The sequence below is a fragment of the Ichthyophthirius multifiliis genome, assembly GCF_000220395.1.
Source record: "Ichthyophthirius multifiliis unplaced genomic scaffold scaff_1120509251311, whole genome shotgun sequence".
Lineage (NCBI taxonomy): Eukaryota > Ciliophora > Oligohymenophorea > Hymenostomatida > Ichthyophthirius > Ichthyophthirius multifiliis.
This window is the reverse complement of record NW_004085998.1, coordinates 14-9,034: the sequence shown is the minus strand read 5'-3', so window position 1 is coordinate 9,034 and position 9,021 is coordinate 14. Positions and strand designations below refer to the sequence as shown.

The following is a 9,021-nucleotide window of genomic DNA, read 5'->3' as shown; positions in this document are numbered from 1 at the left end:
CAGTATAATATATATATATATATATATATATATATATATATATATATATATATTTTTAAATCATTTTAAATTTTTTTTAATTATTTATTTTAAAATTTACATACATATATTACTAAATAAAATTAATTAAATATAATTTATACGAATTATATATTATTGTTTAAAAAATAAAATACAAACAAATAAATATTTATATAATTTTCTTTATTTCATAATAGTATTTTTTTAGGTATTTTAATATTAAATTTTTGATATATTTCTTCATTTAATTATTTATATATTTAAGTATTTTTATGTAACGGAAATTTATCAATAAATCTTATTTATTTAAAATTTTTAAAAAGATATAATTTATAATATAAAAAAAACCTTTATCTTATATAAATGTTTTATATATCATTTTTCGAACATAATTCTTAATAAAATATTTATTCTTCTCCATAAAAAACAAGCAATACAATACTAGTACACATTGTTACTTAAAAAATATATAAAAAAAAATTATAGTAATATATATAAACATGTTGAATAGGCAATATTAAAAATAAATTTTTTTTCTATTTTTATAAAAAGAAAATAAAAATGAATTTATAATTATTAAAGGTGTTATTTCTTCTAATTAATATAATCTGAATTCATATTATTTTTATCTAAAGATAATAAAATGTTATTTTTTTTAACTAACTCTGAAAAAAAATATATAGTTTACTAATTTATTTAATTAAATAATTGTAAGGTTTGAATACGAAAAAATTTATGAGCAAATTTTTATTTAATATATTCTATGAATTAGAAAAAAGAATTATTTAAATTTAATATATTTTCTTATTATAATAAAATTCTTGGCTATATGTTATTGTTTTAATCCATAATAATTAAAAATAAAAAAAATATAAAATTTTTTATATATAAAATTAAAAAATATTAAATATTTTATATTATAAATACCAAAAAATTATAAATAATACAATAAAAATATTAACATAATTAAATATAAATATATATATAAAATTTGATAAATATAATCAATTATTTATAATAAAAAAAATAATGTTCTAAATAAAAAATAAAGTAAACAAATTTATGTAATATATGCATTTATATAAATTAAAATGCTTATATATAATTATAAAAATTAAAATATATAAATATATATTGATTTATATTAAATATATATATATTTATATATTTATATACATAGAAATTTATATATATTAAATTATACATATTACTAACTACAACCATTATTTTTTTGCAAATATTATATTTTTTATTATTTGATAAATAGCATTTATTTTCTAATTTCTACTAGCGATTAATTTATTTCCTAAATTATATATTACTAAAATCATATTAGATGCTTACAATTAATTGTTTAAATTTTTATATAAAAATTAAGTGTATTTTTATTAACCTTGAATATTTAAACATTCTTAATATTATATTAAATATAAAAGATATTTTTTATTTATTATTATATATAAATATATTTTTATTATATTAAATGTTAAATTATAATTATAAATTTTAATTCAATAATTTTTATAAATTAAGAATTCCATTAAATATTATCATTATATAACTAAAATATTATTTTAATATGCAAATACAATAAATAATAATAACATTTAATTTTTGATTAAAATATTTATATATATATATATATATTTATTTTCATTTATTTAAAAAAAATACATTATTTTATGATATATATATATTAAAAGTTAAAAAATTATGAAAATAAAATAAATATAAACTATTTGAAAATAAATTAATTATATATTAAAATACAAATTTATAAGAAATTTTATTAATATAAAATAAAACAAATAAAATATTTAAATAATTTATAACAAATAAAAAAATATATATTTATTTATAATAAATTATTAGAAATAAATAAAATTAAATATAAAAACAAATTTAAAATTATTTAATATAAAATAATTAATTTTTAAAAAATAATAATAATAATATTTAAATTATTAAAATAATAAAATATTATTTAATTAAATATTTAAATATAACCTATAGAATGTTAATAGAATTAATTTGATATACGTAATAATTTAAAATAATTGATAAAATAATATATATTATATATAGAAAATATTATTTTAAAAAATATAATTTAATCAATTATATATTATTAAAAAAAATATATAATAATATATACATATACATTATTAATTCGTAAATAAATATTTTTTTTAAGAAAAATTATTATTATTAATTAAATTTGTTAAAAATATATATATTTTTATATTAAAATCTCTAAACTAAAACAAAAAATTATATTATTATTAAAATTAATCTAATTTTGCTATATTAAAAAAATAAAAATATTTAAAATAATAATAAATTAATAATTATAGTTATAATATAAAATTAAAAAATTCCATTATATTATTTCATTAAAAACAATTTTAATTTCTTCATTATTATTAGTTAAAATTACATATTTACATTCCATTCCTTTCAATTCTTAATTATTTTTAAAGCTTTATTTTTAAACAATTAAATAATTTATTTCACTTATTCAAATATTTACTTTTATATTTTAAAAAAACCATTCTAACTTTTAAATATAAATCAAAATTCGAGAAAAAAAATTAATATAAAGGAAATTTAAAATTTTCATAATAAAATAAAAGCTATTAATAAAAATAACAAAATAATATCTAAAATAATGTTAATTGTTTAAATAGCCATATTATAAAAAAAATATATAATTATTTCATAAATAATTTAAATTAATTCAAAAAAACAGGTTTTAATATAAAAAATTGATTTTTAATTAGTCTAAAAAATGAATTTATTAATTTTTAATAACATATACAAATTAATATTTAGTATTATAAATATAGAAAAATTGCATAATATTTGAAGATAAAATATTAAAAATAAATGATTTATATAAAAAATATAAAAATATAAAAATATATATATATAAATATATATAACTATATATACTTTTAGTTTTTTTTTATATATATGTTATAATATGTTTATTAATTTTAATCTAATTTTTTATTTTATTTTTAAACTTTTTAAATATTGTTTTTATTTTATAAATTAAATATTTTTTTAAAAAAATATATATTTTTATTTTATTTATAAAAGTATTAATTAGTTTTCATATTTATTAAAAGCTGATTTAATTTTTTATTTTTTAATATGATATTAAAAAATTTAAAACTTAAATTATTATAATATATATATATATATATTTATATAAAAAAATCAAATAAATATATTTATAATTTATTTTATTTTAAATAAAATATTTATTAAGGTATTTATTGTTATTTTTATTTTATTTATTTTGTTATTATATAAAAATTTAGATAATTTTTTTTTTATTATTATTAATACACATTGTTTTAATAATATATTTTATAAATAATATATATAATTCTATTAAATATATAATAAAATAAAACAAATTAAAAAGAAAAAATGAAAACAAAAAAAACATAAATTATTTTTTCTATCAATAAAAAAAAAATTCTTAATAAAATATCTTTATTATTTTATATAATATTTATAAAATAATATTTATTATTATTTTTTTTCATTATAAATTTCCAAATAAATTTTTTTATTAAGAATCATCATTTTCATCTTTTTTTATATTATTTATTTTTTATTATAATAAAGCTTTTTTCCCTTTTTCTCTTAAAATTTTTTTCTTATCATTTTTCCAATTTTCTATTTTTTACTTTAGCTCAGGAACTTCCACAAGTTAATCTCTTTTCAATTTTTATCTATTAAAAGGATCAATTTCATTATCTAAAAGTGCTTTTTTTATAATAGATCTTTCTACAAGTTAACCAGATGAAGGTAATTAAACAGGATCTTTAAGTAGCTATACATATATTTATATATATATATATATATATATATATATATATATATATATATATATATATATATATATAAATATATAATAAAAAATAAATACACTAAATGTTAAAGCACATAAAAATTCATCTGGAATTTCACCTTGAAAAGCATCTTCTAATTATTCGTCTGTAATATCGCCTTCATCCATATTTTTTGGTTATGAAACTTATTTTTATTATATATTTAATTAATTTAAAAACTAAAGAAACACTTCTTAAATATCGTAAGGAGTTAGTTGATCTTTTTTAGCTTTTTTTAAAGTTCTATCAAACAACTCAATATCGAAAGAATGTGTGAGAGTTATTTTATTAATAAATTAATTTGAAAACTAAATATAATATATATATATATATATATATATATATATATATATATATATATATATATATATATATATATTTATTATTTACTGATAAATTAGCATATATAGTAACTAAATCCCTTAACATAGTGTTTGGACTAAAAGAATAATCTTTTTAATTATATTAATTTAAGGAAGGATCCATAATTTTCATTAAAAAATTATATAACATTGTTACAATAAGTTCAAGAAAAGCTTGTATAAATATATATATGTTATAATTTATATTTTTATATTTAATTAAAGATATAATTTTTTAAATTACATGAATAAATAAAAATAAAATATATATTTATAATATTTATATATATATATATATATATATATATATATATATATATATATATATATATATATATTTATATTATATTTAAATATTTACTATCAGATAAAAATGAATTAGGTGCCCAATTACTCATATTTGCAATTAAATTTATAGTTTCTTTAGATTATTAATTGAATATTTTAGCCATATTAATACATCGATCAAGTGATTATTATTCTTCTTATGATAATTTACTAGGATCACCTTTTTTATAATAATCATAAATTTACTTAAGATTCGTAATTCCTTCATCTGTGCAATAATTACAATCATTAATGACCATATTTATAAATCTTTCAAATAAATCAGGATTATTATTTATTATTTTATATATTTCTTCTTAATAAATCTTCTCTTCCCATAATTTACTAAAAAGATAATTTACACAATGTCTATAATTAAATTTTGAATAAAACATATTATCACTTGCAAATTCAATGTCAATATAAAATTTTACAAGGGCTAAAATATATTTATATATATAATAAAATATAATGTAAATCGATTAAAATAAATAATATAGTAAAAAATAATAATTAAATTATAATATAATAATATATATATATATATATATATATATTAATATATATATATATATATTTATATATATTTATATATATGTTATATTTACCTGGTATTATATTTCTTTAAGCATATATACTACTCATTATAATTTTATGCATTCTATCCTTATCTGTATTATAGAAATTATATAAACTTTCAACTAATTTTGAGGCTAAGTATTTATTTGTTGTAATTTTACAATTAGAAAGAAATAGTATAAATATATTTAAAATTTCTAATATATGTGATTCTTATAAAAATTATTTAGTGTATTTATCTCTGAATTATACATAAAATATATGGAAATCAAAAGGATCTAAAATAATATTTTCAGGTAAATAAGTGACATGTATTTAAGGTCTTTTTAACAATATATATATATATATATAATTATATTTTTATTATTATACTTTATAATCCTAAATTTCATTATTCTAAATTTTCTAAATATCTAGTTTAAGCCATTTTTATAACATAAAAAGCTATAAATCATACATTTTAATAACTTAATTAATTCTACTTTCTAATTATAAGCAAACTTCGTATTAAAAATATTAAGCTTTTAAATCATTTAAAAACTTTTCTGCTAATTTATCTAAAAAAAAAGTATATATAAACATATTTATATTTAATAAGAAAAAAAAAAAAATACATTAAAAATTATTCTAATCCATTCTTTTAAATTATTTTTCTAATCTTTATAATTGTTCAGCATTATCTTTAAAGTTATCATAAATAGGAATTAATCCAAAATGTCCTAATTATTAACATAAAAAAAAAACTACAGTAATAGTTCCGAACTCTTAATTTTCTACTTCCATTACTCCCTTTTAGTTTTCTAATTCCAACTTTTCATTATAAAGGGATTATTCTTACAAATGTTTAAGTCTGGAGCTATTCAAGAAATACTCAGGAAGTACTTTAAGCCATTTATCTTCATTTTTATTGAAAATAACTTTGGCAATTTCAAGCATTACATCGAACAAATTTAACATAAAAGCATCACTAGCAGAATTTTTTTTAATATTTTTATTCTATTATTATAATCTATTACCTAATTTAGCTCTATCTTTATTTCCAACAATGCATGCGGCAACATATCTTAACATATCTTATTAATAATTATATAAAGGGCTTTTTTTTAATAATTATTTAACGATTTCAACTAACATTTTATTATATTAACTATATTATTCTTTATAATACTTAATAAAAATTAAATAAAATTTATAGAAATATTAAATATAATATTACAATAGAAGCTTATTTATATTAATGCATATATTTGATATTATTAAATTCAGAAAAAATTTTCCTTTAAATATATTAATTTCTATCTTTATCCGCAGGAAATTCCTCTAAAGCATTTAATGTCGATATTCTAAAAAAAGGACCTAAAGCAGATTTTAATTCTAAATCTGTTCCTTTGACTTAATCTAAATTATCATCTTTAAAAATTCTTTTTCCATCTTATCCAGGAATACTTTAAAAATTAATAAGTAAAAAAATATATATATAAAAATATATAATATAAAAATATATTAATATTAAATTAATTATCATATAATATATATATAAATATATATACATATATACATACAAATATATATATTTATATATATATATTTTTTACAATGGATATTTTTCTAAAAACATAAATTTTTTTTTATAATGTTCTAGTTAAAATAAACTTAACAAAATTTAAACATTAAATAGACATTTATCACTTAATATATCTGTATTTCTTTAATTTTAAATTATATGATTTAATAAATTTTCTGTAAAAATATCATTTGGGTAATCTTTTTGTATTTTTTACTCTAGTTCTTGGTAGAAATCTTAATTAAAACCACATTATTCAAACATAGTTATTATTTTTGCACATATAATATCTTTATCTTATTTAAAATTTTACCAAGAAGAACATAGCCATTATTCCGGGAAAATATCAGGTGCATTTAAACTTAAATAAGCAAAATTTGTTAATATCTTATTTTTTTTATTTTTTATTTATTTATTTTTCTTAAAAAATTATAATACTTAACAACTATATTCAATAAATTTTTAATTATGTTCATTATTAATATTCCATGGTTTGTCTTTTATTTATTATGCACGATTATAACAGTATGAATAATATTATAATAAATTTGTATTTCTATATTTTTATTATACAAATATATATATATATAAATATATTATTTACTTAATATTAGATCTTTCCATTAACATGGAATCAAATAATGTTTCATTTTATAATAATAAAAATTATTCTTTATATATATATATATATGTATATATATATATATATATATGTACCTCCTTATTATTTTAATTCATTTGAAAAATCTTTTAAAAATACTAAATCTCCACTTTATTTTTGTTTTTGTTTTATTAATGGGTTAAATGTTTATTAAATATAATTAATATAACATATTATTATAATTACGTAGTTTATTATATTTATGTTGTAATTTTAAAGATTTCTTTTAAGAGACTTTATTCTTCTTAGACTGTATTTAACATTTTAATAAATTTTCTGTTTTAAAACTATATATTTTTATTTTTTTATTTATATTTATATTTTTTTATTTTAATATAAAAAATATAAATATATTCTATTCTGAAATAATCAAATAATATAATATTTTATTTAATAAATTACTTTGTTTTTTTGTTTATATTTTATTTAAAACAAAAAAATCATTTTAAATAAATATATGAAAAAAAATCAATATAAAAAAATATTTGTTTTATATAAAAAATAGAAAATTCTAATTAAAATTTATGTTTAAAAATAATAATTAAAAAATTAAACTTTTTATATTTATATAAATTATTTAAATAATTAAATTATTATATTTAACTCATATTTTTATTATTTCCATATTTTCATATTTTATTCAACATTATATATTTAAAAAAATCTGGATATATATTAATAATATATAATTTAATAGTTTCTTTAAAATTATCATAATTATAAATATCAAGTAATGTTTATGATTACATATTAATAAATTAAATATGAGTTTCTTTGTTAAATATTATTAAATTAAAATCATTATTAGCATTTATTTTTATTTTTTTCTCATTCTTAAATAATTTTATTTAAAATGAAAACTAAAATTAAAAAAACAACAGATTATAAAATTTTGTAAATTCATAATCTTTAATAAACAAAGCCACAATTTTTAATAAAATAGAAAGTATTTCATTAAATCTACAATAAAACCCTAAAAATACTACAAACTAAAAAACTTCAAAAATAGATGATTTAATAAAGAAAAAGAAATAGAGATAATATATAATATAATATTATTAATATATAAATAAAATATATGATAGTATTTTGAATTGGAGATATAAGATTAATAAAAAGTAGTAATAATTTATGTGATTACTAATAGAAATAACAAAAATAAAAATAAAATTATATAATATTAAAATCATAAAGATATAAAGTATTTTGGTAATAATTAATATAAATTATATATTATTAAATAAAAAAAAAGGAGTGATAAAATTAAAAATTGTAGATATAAAAATATATTAAATAAAAAAGATATAAAATTAAAAAAACATAGTATTTATTCATTCAAAAAGAAAAAAAAAAATATTATAAATTAAATTTATTTTTAAAATAATTATTTTTGAAAAATAAAAATAAATATTAATATTTATTTATTCAATTTAATTATAAAAAAATATATAAAAATAAATCTGAAAATATAAAAGAATAATTATATATTTATAAATACAAAATTTTATTTATTAAGAAATATTAATTTGTAAAAATTAAAATAAAAAATATAAATAAATAAATATGTATATATATATATATATATATATATATATGCATATA

At 12.1% G+C, this 9,021-nt stretch overlaps 1 protein-coding gene across 1 annotated transcript, besides 25 other annotated features; it reads right to left on the bottom strand. All coding sequences in view use genetic code 6, as the record gives it.

The window, feature by feature from the left end:
• Nucleotides 1-3: 3 nt before the first annotated feature.
• Nucleotides 4-53: a microsatellite.
• Nucleotides 54-885: 832 nt separating this feature from the next.
• Nucleotides 886-945: a microsatellite.
• Nucleotides 946-1,138: 193 nt separating this feature from the next.
• Nucleotides 1,139-1,195: a microsatellite.
• Nucleotides 1,141-1,189: a microsatellite.
• A 242-nt stretch (nt 1,196-1,437) lies between the features above and the next one.
• Nucleotides 1,438-1,503: a microsatellite.
• Nucleotides 1,438-1,506: a microsatellite.
• Nucleotides 1,440-1,506: a microsatellite.
• Nucleotides 1,466-1,506: a microsatellite.
• A 428-nt stretch (nt 1,507-1,934) lies between these two features.
• Nucleotides 1,935-2,002: a microsatellite.
• Nucleotides 1,940-1,997: a microsatellite.
• A 95-nt stretch (nt 2,003-2,097) lies between the features above and the next one.
• Nucleotides 2,098-2,175: a microsatellite.
• Nucleotides 2,176-2,914: 739 nt separating this feature from the next.
• Nucleotides 2,915-2,970: a microsatellite.
• Nucleotides 2,932-2,962: a microsatellite.
• Nucleotides 2,971-3,384: 414 nt separating the features above from the next.
• Nucleotides 3,385-3,434: a microsatellite.
• Nucleotides 3,435-3,722: 288 nt separating this feature from the next.
• IMG5_179740 (ubiquitin conjugation factor e4, putative) lies at nt 3,723-6,361 on the bottom strand (the record flags this gene model as incomplete). The annotated part of the gene is made up of 6 exons (XM_004027566.1): nt 3,723-3,868; nt 3,965-4,234; nt 4,317-4,462; nt 4,650-5,054; nt 5,224-5,328; nt 5,809-6,361. Coding segments are annotated over 6 exons (1,625 nt in total), but the record flags the coding sequence as incomplete, so codon positions are not given.
• Nucleotides 3,870-3,949: a microsatellite.
• Nucleotides 4,239-4,305: a microsatellite.
• Nucleotides 4,552-4,637: a microsatellite.
• Nucleotides 5,106-5,211: a microsatellite.
• Nucleotides 5,135-5,212: a microsatellite.
• A 297-nt stretch (nt 6,362-6,658) lies between the features above and the next one.
• Nucleotides 6,659-6,698: a microsatellite.
• Nucleotides 6,664-6,782: a microsatellite.
• A 650-nt stretch (nt 6,783-7,432) lies between these two features.
• Nucleotides 7,433-7,471: a microsatellite.
• A 238-nt stretch (nt 7,472-7,709) lies between these two features.
• Nucleotides 7,710-7,750: a microsatellite.
• Nucleotides 7,751-8,699: 949 nt separating this feature from the next.
• Nucleotides 8,700-8,737: a microsatellite.
• Nucleotides 8,738-8,966: 229 nt separating this feature from the next.
• Nucleotides 8,967-9,021: part of a microsatellite that runs on past the window's edge.